We start from the raw sequence: 16,965 nt of genomic DNA, 5'->3' as shown, positions 1-16,965 counted from the left end.
CAGTTCTCATGAATCACACTTTGGGTTATCAGATTTCATTGTGGGTAAAAAAAATTATACTCTTAATTGCAGTTCTCATGAATCACACGTGTCATCAGATTTCGATTTCATTGTTTTATTGCAGTTCTCATGAATCACAATTGGATTATCAGATTTCACTGTGGGTCAAAAAAATTATACTCTTAATTGCAGTTCTCATGAATCACACTTGTGTTTTCAGATTTCATCATGGGTTGAGCATCAATGACACCCTGCACCTCAAATTTTGAAGTTAGGTGAAGATTTTAGAAAGAGGAGAAACTTAATAAAGCAAGCAGTGTGAGGGCATAATATATAACTAAACGAACATAAGAGATACCGACAGCAACATGCATGAAATATCAAATGATAAATGAATATCATGGCAATTAATAGCAGCATGGAAGACATGTGAATATTCTAAAGGAGGAGAATCAATTTAATAAAATATTTTATATAAAATAGGATGAAAGAATCAAAATATAATTAATATATATTTAATAATACATTTGAAATAAAAATTTGTATAAATTTAAAAAAGTTTTTCATATTTGTAGATGATAATTTTAGTAAATTTGTTAATTTTAGTAAATTTGTTTCCATATTTAATGCATTGAATTTGTGTTTAATTAAAAGAGTTTTTCATATATGTATATGATAATTTTAATTTTAGTAATTTTGTTTCAAATTAATATATTTAATTTTTAGAATTTGTGTTTAATTTTGCTTCAAATTAATGTATTTAATGCTTAGAATTTTTGTTTAGGTCAAAGAATCTGGATAAGATGATTTTATTTATTTTAATTTAAAAAAATATAATTTTAATTTTTTTTAAACAAAATTTCTCTTTCATTTTATTTGAGGGTAACATTTTTAGGCAGTTTATATCATACAAGAAGAAGATATAAACACATTTTTACACAGTTTATATTAGAGTTCAAGAAAAAGATATATATACTCACATTTGTGATGAGAAGAATTTGAGAAAAATTTGTAATACATTTTTAAAAAAATATTCCAAAAGAAAAAAATAATTTAATAAAATACTTTATAAAATAAGATAAGCAATTAAAATATTTTATATTCAATAATTTAAATATAATTAATAATAAATATTAACTAAAAATTTGTATAAATTTCATATTTCAATTAAAAGTATTTCATAAATTTCATATTTCAATTAAAAGTGTTTCATATTTGCATATTTATTTAATGCATAGGATTTGTGTTTGATTCAAGAAATTTGGATAACACATGTTATTATAATTTTATTTATATATATAGTTCAAAGCTAATTATATTATAGAAAGTTTTGATTCATTGTTAAGACAAGATGGAAAATCAGATTTGGGCATCACATTTAAGTAGAGTGATGTAGAAAAAATTACTATTAGCGGCTAGAATCTAATGGCTAAAGGTCAAACCACTAATGATCATATATATATATACACACCAATTTAGTGTATGAAACCCGCTTGTTTGTGGGGCAAAGGACCCACCTCCGCACTCTAAACGAGACACCAAATTGGTATATAAGACCCTCTTGTTTGTGGGACAAAGTACCCACCTCCGCACGAAGAATTAGTAACTAGGAGGTTAATCTTGTACTACTATAAATGCATATGTAATCTCATTTCGCATACACAATGTGAATCAGGGGATTTGAACACCAAACCTCCTCACACTAATACTTCATTTACACAATGATCACTAAAAGATTAAATAAGTTATTTATCTATTTAAATATAATATATATATTTTTTTGTATTTAGAAAAATTGGTAATTGGGTCACAATAGCTTTAGGTAGACCCATAGATGCATAGTTAGTGAGGGAGATTTGAATCTTATACTACTTTACATAGACTTCATTAGGTCACTCTACCTTTAGGTGGACCTATGGATACACCATTAGTAAAATAGATTTAGACCTCAAACTACTTCACAAATTTCATTAACAACCCTCACTAATCAAACTGCCCCAAAACATTTATCTATTTAAATTTCATATATATATATATATATATTTTTTTTTTACTGAGTAAATAATAGTTTTAATAAATTTAACAGATAAACTCACTTAAAATTTTAGAATTTTAGTAAATCTATCAGATAAACTACTATATAATCTATAAAATTTATTTTTAATTAAAAAATAGAATTGCAGGCTGAGACAAAACTTACCAGATATTTCGCTATCATCCATTAAGTTAATGACTTAAACTAATTATTAATTAAATATATAAATATAATTATTAAATCAACTAAAAAATTTGAGAACGTTGAGGTTCTGAACTCCATGTGGATTCCTTTGCGAAGGCAATATATATTTATTTCTCTCAGAAAATAAATTGTCCTAACTGGAAGTAATTCCTGAAGGAGAGTTTCTTTCCAAAACTAAATCGAGCCGAATAGGAAGTATAACCGACTGTGAAGCTAACTTCAAATCCCAACTAACAGGGCTTCCACCAAAGGACCGCGCATTTGAGATGGGGTTGGAAATCCCGGAAAACCTGAACTGCCTCCAAATGCGGCGGAATTAAAAGTTAAAGCGGCTATGCGCCAGGTGCCCAGCCCCAGTTTTACTGTTTTACAATAAAAATAATTGTTAAACTGGTCCGTGAAGATCGAACAGGACCTCCTGTGAATGGTGGGGGTTAGTTGGGCAGCGAGACAGGGCTGGAAGGGCACAAGAGATCGCAAGGATTTGGTAGGAAAACACACACTAACCGGCATTGTGCTGCTCGCATACTGAAAAGCCAGCTAGAAGAGAAACCCCGAGGGGTCAGATCTGGATCCGGCGAAAGCGAATGCCTGGCCGACGTCCTTTTTCGTCTCACAAATTGTGCTGATTCGCTAACTTTAGGGGCAGAAAGTCCGTGGAGGGCCGACAACAAAGGTGGGTTCCTACCAAAACACCTTACTAATCTGTCTTTAGCTGGGCCCCCGATGCCATGGCAGATTGATCGAATTTGGCCTTTTTATTCGCCTCCGTTTCCTTCCGGATTCGCTCCACGCTTTGGTAAGAACGAGGAAACGCAGACCCACAAAGGCATAATACGGACGATTTTTGAGACCGGGCTGTGGGTGTTCCGGCATTATGGTGTACAGGAAGTGGTAGAAGGCAGTTTCGTTTGTTATTTTTTGGGTTGAAGCTGGTTATTTTGGGTTTTTGCTCTGAGATGGCTCAGGACGAGGTGGCCAAATATGCCCATAGTCCTGTGCACAGCGCCGTTGTCAGGAGGGACTACGCGGCGCTTCGCCGGATAATTTCGGGGCTCCCGAAGCTTGGGAACGCCGGGGAAATCAAGACAGAGGCGGAGTCGATCTTGGAGGAGCAGCGGGCGGAAGCGATTTCTAACGTTGTAGACAGGCGGGATGTGCCCGGGCGCGAGACGGCTCTGCACCTGGCCGTGCGAATGGGGGATGCCCAGGCCGCCGAGATTCTCATGTCCGCGGGCGCGGATTGGAGTCTGCAGAACGAGCAGGGCTGGAGCGCCTTGCAAGAAGCGGTGTGTGCACGGGAAGAGGGGATTGCTATGATTATTATGAGGCATTATCAGCCCCTTGCCTGGGCGAAGTGGTGCCGGAGGCTGCCCAGGGTCGTAGCTGCCATGAAGCGAATGAGGGATTTTTATATGGAGATCACATTTCATTTTGAGAGCTCTGTGATACCATTCATTGGCCGCATTGCGCCTTCAGATACTTACAAGATATGGAAAAGAGGGTCCAATTTGAGGGCCGATATGACATTGGCGGGGTTTGATGGTTTTAAGATTCAGAGATCAGATCAGAGCTTTTTGTTTCTTGGGGATGGGAGTGAGGATGGGAGGGTTGCACCTGGGTCTCTGTGTGTTTTGTACCACAAGGAAAAGGAAATCATGAATGCATTGGATAGTGCCGGGGCTCAGCCATCTGATGTTGAGATTGCGCAGGAAGTTGCTGCGATGTCGCAGACAAATATGTACAGGCCTGGTATTGATGTCACTCAGGCTGAGTTGGTTCCTCAGATCACATGGAGAAGGCAGGAGAAGACTGAGATGGTCGGGCCTTGGAAGGCCAAGATCTATGATATGCACCATGTGATGCTTAGCGTGAAGTCGAGGCGGGTTCCCGGGGCAATGACTGATGAGGAACTATTTGCAGCCTCTGCAGGGGATACCTATACTGCTGATAATGAGAGAGATGAGAATGAGGATGATTATGCAGGGCTGTTGACAGAGGAGGAGAAGAGGCAGTTGGAGAATGCCTTGAAGATGGATCATTTGGAAATTGGGGATGATGGGATGCCGGAGGATGAGGGATTGGATGTTGGACACCGCCATAGCTGCTATGGGAGGGAGGAATTCTTTCGCAGGGAAGAGAGGCACAACCTGGGTTTGTTATCTGGTGCCAAACACAATGGGGATGTTGAGGCTAGAGAGGTTAAGGAGGTTAAGGAAGAGAAGAAGGGTTGGTTCAGCTGGGGAAAGCGTGCTGCGAAGCAAGAAAACGGAAAGGTAGTGCCACCCAGGAGTTCTTTGAGTGTAGATGGCAAAGTTAGTGATCTGCTCGGTGAATCGGCAACAAGGGTTCCAAGGAAGGCTGGAAGATACTCACCTGACCTTGGTAGAAGATCTGTTGATGCACGGCCTACTGATTACAGGGTAGATGATTTTAGGAAGGGAAAGGAGACGGATGGTAGGAAGTCAATAAGTATAGAAACTACTCGCAGGCGCAAGCTCGCAGGCAATGATGGTAGCCATGAAAGTGAGTATAAGAAAGGATTAAGGCCGGTCCTGTGGCTCACAACCCAGTTTCCTCTCCAGACCGATGAGCTATTGCCACTGCTAGACATTTTGTCAAACAAGGTTAAGGCCATTCGTCGCTTAAGAGAATTGCTTACGACGAAGCTTCCACCTGGTACATTTCCTGTCAAGGTATGCATCTAGTCGTTCTTGACTATTGTTAGAACAGTTATTGGAAATGTTGACTGTGGAATTTATTCGATTTTGTATCTTAGTGGGGTCTAGATTTTGCTTTGGTTACTTGTTTGATTAATATCTTCTTAAATGCTTATAAGGAAGTTATGGCAATTTAACCAGGCCAAGAAAGACTATTAAGAATGCCTTAGCTTTTTCTATGGGATGCCCTGCTTAATCTCAAAGAGCCAAAAACCAAGACTTGCTCTTCTTTCTAGAGTTGGGACTCCTTTGAAGAAGTTTTACATGCCAATTAAGCAGAAGTTAGAACAGGTCTTACCGCCCAAGCATTGATCGATTGTTCATGGTTGTTGTTCTGTTTGTATGACAAATGCAAGATGTCATGTATTTGTTATATTCAGATTAGCATGATATGGGAATGGGGTGCTATAGGGCATCCACAGTTAAGGATTTCCACCCGGCAACCAATTAACCATTATATTAGTGGGAGGGCCGTTACCTTTAGAATCATGATATACTGGGGCTTCTATGCTATTGCAAAGCAATCCTTGTAATCATTGTGGAATGGCAAATACAATACATTTGCTTTCTAATTTTTAATATAAGAGGTTTTATGACTATAGAAGTAATTCCAAGATGTTATTTACTGCGGAGATAGCATTGAAAGGGGATATTAAACTTTTTTAATGAGCATGTGAGGATAATATAGGAAAGGGATATTACGGAGTATAGTTGGTAATATACGGTTTATCATTAATTATGCAAATAAATGCATTGCCTGTTAGCTAATTTTCTTTGATTATTGTTTATGCAGATAAGTGTATTTCTAGTTAGTTTTCTTTGATTGAATCAAGGCTCCATAATTTAATTAAACCACAAATTTATTTGACACCAGACCAGAATGCATATCAGGGTGTTATGATGGCATTAGTTAGTTTTTGCTTAGTGGACTTCTGTTTAAGTTGTTTTGTGCTGCTAAAAAATGTGATGGTTTTATTTTTAGGAATATAAGAGATATCATTTCCATCACTTATTGGGTGTGTGTGGATTAATTTGCTTACTAGCTTTGGTTCACTAAATGAAGTGCTTCTAATATTGATTGAGAGACAATTTAACATAAAGGACAATGCCATAGGAAAATTTTTAGTAGCAAGAAGTTGTGTGGCTGGCTTTCTTGCTAAGGAACTTGCTACCATAATCAGTTATGTGACTTTTTTAATGATATCCATCGAGACTACTGATAGTATATAATTGTACTACTTCCTGTCAGTTCAAATACAATATCATTTTCGAACTTGCTAGAACAGGCTTGTAATGGATTTTTTTTTTTATGATCTCCAAAGTCTTTTAGTAGTATTGCTGATTTATGAATGTCTTCCTTGACCAGGTTGCTATTCCAGTTGTTCCTACTGTTAGAGTGATTGTTACTTTTACTAAATTTGAAGAACTGCAACCATCTGAAGAGTTTTCTACCCCACCTTCGAGTCCTGGGAATTTGCAAGATATGAAGGTAAAAGAATATGATGCTGCACGGCAATCTTCGAACTCATGGTTTCAGTGGATCAAAGGTCCATATAGTCGTGGTTCTGCGGTGCCTCTGAGCCAAGAAGGTTGCCTAGAAGAAGTTCAGGATCCCTTTGTTATTCCGAGTGATTATACATGGACATCTATGGATGCTAAAAAACAACGGACAAAAGAAAAGAAACCCAAGACCAAAAAGGGAAAACGATCAAATTTAATAGATGGGACGGAGAACAGAGCCGAGAACTAAAGATCAATCTTCCCGGGGGTTGCATGGTAATAGAATGGGCTGCCACTGTTCATGCCGTGGACAATGAAACTAAGAACTTGTTACGAAAATTTGTGCCCAGATTGAGCATACAGTGTTTAAGTATTGGCACGAAGGATTAAGTCCTTAATGAGATCACAATTGTCATTATGAATAAACCTTCAAGCCGGTTTCTTCACTGAAATATTCTCATTGCAATTCATTATGCAAGTGTACCTTCCACTACAACGGGCAATTGGGATCATGCCTCTTGGAGGATAGTCAGTACGTCGACAAAATGGATCTTGCTTTGATTTTTGCTAAATTAGTAAGTTTGTATTTGGGCTGACAAGTATAGGATTCTGGTTGATTCTGACATACAAAGGAGGCATGCAATCCTCGAGCCATGATGTATAGATTTGTTCAGGTGAAAATCTGTTTCAATTGATATTGGGCTCTGCAGAAAATGGACTTGTTTCATTGTGCTGTATTCTAATCATAAATGTCATTCTTATTTACAAAGTATTGGGGAAGGTATCGGTCTGGCTGGGATGTGAATGTGCAATTGAATTTCTCCATGTAGCTAATATTTTTGAGAAGTTTATTCGCCTTTAGTTATGCTGGTACATCCATTCTGCCATGTAGGGGAATTCTTATTGTGAATACCCTTTAAGAGCATCAACATCGAAGCTCGATTGCATTATTATTTATGTAGCCTTCTTAATTGTACTTTCGTCTAAGGCTAAGGTTTGTAGAGAAACTTATTTTCTTAGTTTGAAGGAATATTACTTGCTATTTTATTTTTCAGTTGATTGTAGACTTCACTGTTGGTGATGTCCATTGAGATACAGATGTATTCCCCCTCAACTACGTACGTTTTCCTTCCAAGTACTGTGAAACGAAAATGCAGATGCCCTCATTTCTATTGACAAAGTGGGATTTGTTGGATTTGATTTTTTTTTTCCAAAGTGAATTATTGCTGTATCAATTCTGGGCTTTATGCCTGCTGGGGTTTGAAGCATGGGCATTAACATGGTGATGCCATCTTGTGGTTTGAAAAGTCCTTTGGCTCTAAGGTGTTAAGTGTGCATTCCGGATTATATATTCTCCTAATTTGAAGTTTGAGTTTAGGATTGGTTGTCCTTGGAATAGTTAGGCTTGTTTTGGATGGCTAAGTTACTTTATATTTGACTAAATTGGAACGGCTGTCAATAGCAGACAATGTCAAGCATTCTAGTATTCTACTACTGCATGAAATTCACTCGAGCGTCGAGCACCTATGGTATCAATAATACTAAGCATTTATCTTAGGCCAGCAGGTTTCTCTACACAGACCCTATAGTAAATTTAACTTTAGCCCCGATTTAATGCTGATAAAAGGTAGCTCGTTTATAGACAGAGAAATCCTGAGATAGGCAGGAGTGTAATCAACGAAAGAACCAGTCCCCAGGATATGATAAATCATAAAATCTAATAACAGGCCCTCTATCAAACAAGAGGGTCAAATTGTTATCCTGATAACTACCTGTCGTTTAATAACTTATAACAAAACATCAACGAAATGAGGGCATTCTACAAAAAGTCATCTTCAAACAGCCTTGTCATCTGGGTGAATCCCAGTACCACATCATGCTGGTTTTTATATGAAGTTGGCAGTTACCCCCATAATTTTTATTTTTTCCAGTTCTCATGTCACCTAACCTAACTGATTACATTGTAGCGTGGGTGATTGTCAGTGCAATATGAATTGTTATGTGGGCAAGACCACGTGGATGGTTTACTTAGGCAGTTGGCAGTTATCCCCCATAATTCCCATCACTTCCCATCCTATCCTAACTAACTACATTGTCGCTTCGACTTATTAGCCCTGCCTTGACTGGTGGCTTATTGTCCGATTTTATGTTCCATTTTCTTGGCCTTTTAACATCTATTTCATTCAAATCCAAATAATATTTAACATGTAGTCCATTCAAATCGAAATAATATTTAGTAAGATGATAACATTATACTTTTATTAGTCCATTTAGATCCAAATAATATTAAGATGATAACAGTTTTGAAATTAATATATATTTATTTTAACCTAGTATTTAGGACAACCTAGTATCTATTGAGTGTTGAAAATATTTAAATAGATTTAAATATATATCCAAACTTCAATGCGATGTAAGGTTGTAAAAACATCGAAGTTTGCAATTAGCTGTTTTCAGCTGACTAAACATAAAGTTTCAATCATTTTTTTAATCCTAGTGTTTGTTTTTTTTAATAAACCATTCACCATCAAGTTAAGTTCTACTAATTTGTTTATTTTTGTTTTGTCTTTAGCAGTTGTCTTTTCGTTAACTCACTCACTATAAAGTTTAAGCTTCACGAATTTCTTCTTGTTTTATTTTAGTATGTCTTTTTGTTATTTTAAGAAAATTGTTTATTTTTGTTTTATTAGAGTTTGTGGTGGGGAGGGAGCGAATTCACAAGAAATAAAGTATTTCACTATGTTCTATGCAATTTTTGCGATTACCGTAGTGGAGTAGAATTTACTTTAGAAATCCCATCAACTAGATTTGTGGATATGACGAGAGAGGATTCAAATATTTGCACCAAATCAAAGTTGTGATAAGCCAAGTATTTATTTAATAATTGTTGGTTATATTTGCACCAAATCAAAGTTGTAATAAGCCAAGTATTTATTTAATAATTGTTGGTTATATTTGCACCAAAGGGAAGTTGTGGTTATATTTGCACCAAATGGAAGTTGTGATAGGCTAAGTATTTATTTTATAATTGTTGGTTTTATATTGAACATGTTTCAATTTTTATCGTTTGTTAATCTTTATTTTTTGGTTTAGTAACCTTTATAAGTTCATTTTATTCTTAGATATATCATGTGTTGAGTAGGATCAGATTTTTCAGTGCATGATAGATTTAGAGTTAAGATTATGTTTCAGTGCATGATAGATTTAAAGTTAAGATTATGTTGAGTATGAAAGGATTTACGCAGCTCTCTTATTGACCAACATACTATTTAAATGATAGATTTAGAGTTAAGATCATATTGAGTATGAAAGGATTTACACAGTTCTCTTATTGACCAGCGTATTTTTAAATGTTCCAACCGCTATGCATTGAGAGGGATCTAATTCTTAAATGTTCAAACATTTCTTAATATGCCACATGTCAACTCCATGTTGAGTATGGAAAGAATTACACCTTTCCTCATATTGAACAACACCATTGAAATGTTTAGACCATAATAAATTTTTGTTTTTAATTGTTAGATACACACACACACACTTTTATTCTTATTTTTAATTATTTGTTTCTATTTTTTGTTTTGTAAGTTTCAAGTATGACTCTGCTTAGGTTGGGGGCCAGACCCAACTTTGTAAGGAAGAACGATTTTCCCAATTATAGGATGTTTATAGGATGTTGTGTTGTCGCCATGATTGTGTGAGGACACCTAGTGGGATAGATTTTATAACCCACCATTGACTTCCACTCTCAACTTCTCCCTGTGAGATTGTGAGATTGAGTCTTTGATTTGATAAGGACTAAGGACTAAACACCACAAAAACCAATTTATTTACACCACACGGGATGTTTTGTGTGTGTTATTGGAATATTCTTTTTATTAGTAATGTATCTTTTATTCTTTAATAGTGTGAATTATAAAATGACATAGTCTGGTAAGGGGATTTTCTGTTTATATTTTTTGTTAGAATCCAATTACAAGATTCTTAATGAGATCTCAATGTTCAGCATTTAAATTGTGCTTTTGAATGTATAAATAGATTCAATGCTTTGTAAACTATTGGGGCATTCGTATTTTGCAAACTCAATAACTTAAACTATGATTATTTTCCAATTTCTAACCGGTTTGGGCAAAATCGATTGTATAATCTGCTTGGAAAAGATCCAAAAAGCCGCTTTATATTATTAATGTATATTTTATTCCTTCATACTAAGAACTAGAAAATTGTGTAGTTTAATAGGGGACTTTTTGGCTCTTCATTGTTTAGTCATTTAGATTGTATTTTTGAATGTGGAAATGGATTCAATGCCTTGTAAACCCTTGGGCACTTGGATTTTTAGACTCAACAAATTAACATTATGATTTATCTAATCACGTCGAGATCTTGGATTTTTAGACTCAACAAGTTAACATTATGATTTATTTAATTGCGCCAAGAGTTTGGATTTTTAGACTCAAAAAGTTAACATTATGATTATGTAATTGCGTTGAGATCTTGGACTTAACATTATGATTTATCTAGTATAGAGGAGATCTGTAGGTGTAATGTAAGTATGTAAACATTTTTACATGTTGACGAATTTATATTAATGGTGGAGATGTTGTAGGTCTATAAAAAAGTTAAAAGTAATAAAAATAATAAAATTACGAATTTTACCTCCATTTTAATTTAATTAATAAACACATGAAAACTTTAATTCTTACAATATTTTCATGCCCACTTTACCATAGATATTATTAACTTGTAAATAGACTTTGTTACAATACCATGCCTCATCAATACCACATGCCCAAAAACCATCTCTCAATTCACAATCAAAATATATTATAAATATTTTATTTGAATTTTTTATTTTGTAAGTCAACCTTTTTTCATTATATCATAAGAATATTACATCATGAGGAATTATTTGAGAATGCAAAATTGACTTGTTGGCCTTCATATACAAACAAAACAAAAGAGAGAAACTTTACAAAACAGGGCCTCATTACATTCATGAGCAAAATTTACCCAAAAGTTTACCTAGAAAGATAGGCAACCAATAATCATTCATGTAACTAAGGAGGTGGAGCGAAGTTGATGATCTGAATGTTAGACAAACTTGTTAATGCTATGCAAGCTCCCTCATCAGTGTTAAAAAAATGTGTTTAAGATCATTTCAAATTAACCAAAATGTGAGGAATTATGTGTCAAGTTTTGAGTGTCTTTTATGAGCAATTTATGAGGTTAATTAGCGGTTTAAAACACATAAACATCAAGTAAATTGTAGAGAAGTAAAGCACAACAACTCATAACACAAAGCTGATAAAGGAGTTCACCTCTCCTGGCTTACATCTCCTTGGACCTGCTTCAATGGCTAGGCCCTCTTTGGATTAATAGTCAATTATCTGATTACATGCACCTGCGGTGCTCCAATGGCTTTGCAACTTGCTCCATTGGATTCAGAAGACTCAAAAACCCAAAAAATGACTATCCAAACTCTGCAATTGGACTTCCGCTGATCTATGCTTGACCTCCTCTCCTGGTGGCCCTAGGCTTCTTTAAACTTCAACGTAGCAAAATCACGTATAGAAGTGCCTTTCTGCCTCTGTAACTTGTTCCATTGTGTTCAGAGCATCCAAATCATCTAGGAATGACTTTTTTTGAGCCAAAATTGGTCAAAATGCAAAAGTTAAAGTCTCTTCAATTTTTCCTAGGAAAACTCCACCAAATCTGGGGAAACTCCAGTTAACCCCCCAATTCAGAGCGATGTCGGATTTGTTGGACCTACTAAACAACTGCCAACTAAATCCAAATGTAATTAAGGGTTAATAAGGTGTTAATTAGTGCTAATCTCCATTTAGCGCGTTAAACATGTGGTTAGTGTTAGCGTTGACCTTCGGTTACAGTGTTGGTCACATGTGGAGGGGGCTGGCCCGCGGGGTTGGCCATCTCTTCCCCCCAATTGCCACGTGCTATCACATGAAATACAAATCGCACCCGCTATATGTTAAGTCTTGTGGTGGCGGATTAGTGGTAAGGCGTGGGGCTTGTGTGCGTGAGGTCGCAGGTTCGGCTCCGCTGGCTTTCCAAATAGTTTTACACCTTTGAGAGGGCACGTGGCGACCTTCGAGCTTGCCACGTGGTGGCCTCCAGGGTTGCCACGTGTCAGCCTCTCATTAATCCACCTCAAATGCCCTTGACCAATAATATGCCGATACTTGTCACAACTCGATTGAGCCACCCGTGGGAATATTCCAAAGAATTTTTTTTTTGCTGACTAGGCTATACTGATGCTAGTCAGCATCCCAATCAGCACTGTACCCAAAATTTTCCCTGTTTGACAAAGCAGACAGAAGGCTCTATCTTTTTCATATGAGTTCCGTTTTGAGTGAAACGAGTTGCGTTGGAACTGTATCGCCAAGACGGACGCGATCGTTCAATTTTTGAGTGATTCTTAGCACTTTGATTTTTGAGCAATTTTTTGCCCTTAATCCAGATTCCGATCACTCCTTTCCACTGACAGGCTTTTGGACCCACAAAAACTGGTTATCTGATGAGAGATGAATACTCTTCTCCTTCCCCAGTTCTATCAATTGATTCTACTTGAAAAATCTCCATGACAACCATTTGAGTTCACTGACATGCCTTGCTTTGCAAATGGCTTGACACTTTAATCAATGTTCTCCTTTTGTTGCTAACCCAATCCAACACTTGTTGGTTGCTTGCTGATTAAACACCTTGCTGTACCAAAGTGATCCCTCGATGCTTGGAAAACTGACTAATGGCCTTCCCACTGAGAATCATGTTCCTCCTTTGCAACACATGCATTCAATGTAAGCTTCTTCTTGGAAACCACTTTTCCAAGTTAAGCCCATCTGAGTGAACTACAACAATGAGTTCCAATATCAGTAATAACAAGAAAATAAATGACCATTCTTTTACTTCCATAGTTCCAAATTCCACATCTAGAAGAATGCATTCACCATCTCTTTCGCTTCTTCACATCAACACATCAAATGGTCTACAATGGCTGCAATTTGTTTTGGCATTTTTTTCCACTTTTTCTTCTTGATTCCATCATCCTCCAGTATTAACATGCTGCTCATGTCATGACTTGAGAATGAAGGTTAATCATGGGCCTATTTCTCAAGTGTGGACCTTCTAAAATCCCGTGACATCTTGTCACAAAAAACACCATTAACTTTGAAAAACACTCATGCAAGAATATAACTTGATGACCTCTTCCTTTTGCTTCTTCAAAGCAACAAATGTCACATATGTGAACATCGCCATGTACTCTTACAATCTGGTGTATAAACCATTGACTAAACACAAGTTGACAAAACATGCTTCTTCAAACAACTGACTTTCAAGGCAAGCAAAAACATGTACAACAACTTGGCGATTTACAACAAGAATTTCACATTCTCATGAAACAATTCGTCACATCTCCCTTTCATCTTTGGAGACAAAATCAACTCTTTCAAGTTGATATAACATACATGTAACAATCAATTGACCACACAAGCCAACACTCATGTATGTGCAAATAATCAACATTCTCAGGTTGACAATATACATGTTAACGAAGCAATCAACCAACACAAGCCGATCATTCATGCATGTTCAAGCACAATGAAACTATTAAAAATTCCACTGTTCACACACACAAAATCTCATGCATGTATAACAATTCTCAACTCTCTTACAAGTACAAGAATCTCATTGGTATGTATGAGTACTTAAAGGGCCGAAATGACCAAATTTGCTACAATAAAGTGAGTCAACATACTCCACTTTCGAACACCTTCCTGGTGTAAACATGCAAGTTCAAGAATGCAACATGCATGCAAATTTGTAGTTGCAAAGTGTCATCTTTGCTGCATCTAAGTGGGTCAACATAACTCTACTTTTCCAACATCTTGCTTCATGCAATATGCAACATACTTTCAGGAGAAAAGAAATGCATCCAAATAACCAGGAAATGCATCAATAAGGCAAGATTTGCATCAATTATCAAAATAAATGCAAGGGCTTAATTGGTTAAGAAATCTAACCATCTCTTTCCAAACCATTTCAATGGCCCTTCTTTTAACTGCACTTCATCATGTGTATCATCCTGACCCACATAAATTATGGAATCCTCTTTTCCATTCTTGTCAAAATCTCTTTCCACCCTTTTCAAATGTACTCGATGACTTGTTGGATGCAAAGTCCAACACTTGCTTACAAGATGAACCTGCTTATGGCAATGAATGCAAAATAATTGTATCTTCTTTTCAACATGGTTTTCATTATCCAATGGACCTTTGGCTTTCTGTCTCTTTTGTTTTGAAAGTTTTTTGTGTATGACTATCCTCTTCCAACACCTCAAAACAATATGGTTATTCAAACCACAAAAGGAACATGTAAATTTTCTCCAAATCTTATGTGAAGATTTACCATGTTTATCATAATCAAAAGAAACTTGATTAAAGGCAGATTTATACTTTGCACATTCACTTTTGTCGCCTTCTTGAAGAGGTGAATTTGATGATGTAGTGGCTCTCTTTGAAATGCCAACAATGGTTTCAATGACCTTAGAGCATTCAACATTCTCTTGTTTGCCATTTCCACTAGTTGCATGCTTATGAGCATTTTCTTGCAAAGTGGGTATAAAAATTTTGCATTCCTCATGAACACAAACTTCACAAGCTTGAGGTAATGGACATGTAATGAAAGTCCTTCTTGGAACACCTTCATGTGCCTTCTTAGATTTGGAGCATTCCCCATCATGTTGTCCATAACCAAGACCCAAATACATAGGCCTTTCTTCAACGACAATTGGCTCAAGTATGGCCTGTGCATGCTTCCCTAACCCTTTACTTTCATAACCCATCTTCATCAATAATTTGTACCCTATTCCTCTAATGTGTTTTTCAAAAGTAACAAAACATTGGTTTTGAGAGGAAATTGAAAATAAACTTGAATTGCATACCTAATTTTCATGCACATACTTGGCTAGGGTTTCCTTGGCATCATGGAGTTGAATCTCCATCTCATGCATCTTTTCAAGAAGCTCTTGATTCTCCTCCTTCATGGCTATCAACTCCTCTTGAAGTATAGTGTTCTCCTTCCTATCTTCATTCATCTCTTGCACCATATCTCTCATGATGATAAGCTCTTGCAACATCTTTAAGTCAAAGAGTCTTACTTGTTGGGCATGGGATCCCCCAAGGCAAGTTTTGGGGCTTAAAGCCCAGATTTTGAGCATATCTGATGTAAAGACTCCGCGTTTTATGGGCACGGAGCGCGACGATTGTAAATGAGTCATAGGGTTGTTCGCCCTCATTTTTGTAATGTAATATCGGCTTTAAAGATCTACCCATGGTTCACAGACCATGGGATTGTATAAATAGAGCGAGGCTCTAAGTTGTAAAAGAGAATAACCACGGAAGTCTGTAAGATCTAATGATGATGAATTGAGTCTTAGTCAAAGCATCAAGTCATGTCTTTGGGTCATAGAGTAGGAGAAGGCTTTGTAGCTGAGTGCGCAGAGGCCTAGTAGTCCGCAGCTGAGTGCGCAGACCCCTGCAGCTGAGTGCGCAGGGCAGGTTGAGTCTGTAACCGATTGAAGCATTAATAAAGAGAAGTTTTACATCATTTTTGTGTATCTTTTTCCTGTTTTGTGCATTGAATGTGTCGGATATAAATTGCATTTCTATTGTCTATATGATGCACGAACTTATATGAATGTGGTGATAAAGCGAATATAAGATAAAGTATCTGTTTACGCGAAGATAACTAGCTGTTATAAGAAGCTAAGTAAGATTCGCTATGTAACTTGGGGAAATAGCACCAGATCGCTGCTTCAGCAGCGCGAAAGCACCTCAGCCCCTGTTTAGGGTTGTGCGAAGGCGATTATAATAGATCCCAAAGGCCTTGAGGGTCAGGAATGTGCGAGAAGGTATTCACAGTTGGACTAAACCGACCCCTCAAACATCTCAAGGGTGCAGAAACTTGGTTCCAACATCCTCCCATACTGCTTTGGGTGAGACCTCAGTCCGTGCTCTGTGCACTGTTGCCGAAAGGGCTAGTAGTATAAGGATTTGTTTGGCTAAATAACTCCGAACCTAGGTCAAACTCTCTCAAGCCAACAAATGGTGCCATTGCCAGGACCAAAATCTGCATAGAGATGTCTTATGTCGTATCATTGGAATCCAACTAAAAAGAAAATTGAAGGTTGGTTGGACAGGAGGATTCACGAGTTCGCGGCGTAGGAGAACAATCCAAGACTATCAAAGGAAGAGTGGTTAGACTGCTACCTGTACACAGAGATCCATGAATTTTTTTTCGCAAATTTTCCTAATGAGTTGTACAAGTAGATTGTGAAGCTAGCCGATAGCCAAGGAAGGTGGAAGCTCGACAATCCTATTGTGTGGACCCCAGAGTTGGTGCACAAATTGGAAGCATCGAAGAATAAGATCGGGCATGCTGTTGATCACTGGCTCGATCGGATTATAGGAGGATTCATTATTGAGTTCGTGG

At 36.9% G+C, this 16,965-nt stretch overlaps 1 protein-coding gene across 1 annotated transcript; it reads left to right on the top strand.

The window, feature by feature from the left end:
- The first annotated feature begins 2,433 nt into the window (after window positions 1–2,433).
- Window positions 2,434–7,231, top strand: LOC149186993 (uncharacterized). The gene is made up of 2 exons (XM_089411253.1): window positions 2,434–4,935; window positions 6,326–7,231. Exons 1-2 carry the CDS (start codon window positions 3,199–3,201, stop codon window positions 6,707–6,709), a joined length of 2,121 nt encoding a protein of 706 aa, XP_089267379.1. The 5' UTR covers window positions 2,434–3,198; the 3' UTR covers window positions 6,710–7,231.
- The last annotated feature ends 9,734 nt before the right edge of the window (window positions 7,232–16,965 follow it).

Source organism: Pinus tabuliformis, chromosome 3_1 (genome assembly GCF_031772625.1).
Source record: "Pinus tabuliformis cultivar Carrire ecotype Pingquan chromosome 3_1, CPIR1, whole genome shotgun sequence".
NCBI classification, from domain to species: domain Eukaryota; kingdom Viridiplantae; phylum Streptophyta; class Pinopsida; order Pinales; family Pinaceae; genus Pinus; species Pinus tabuliformis.
This window is presented reverse-complemented; position numbering and strand designations above follow the sequence as displayed.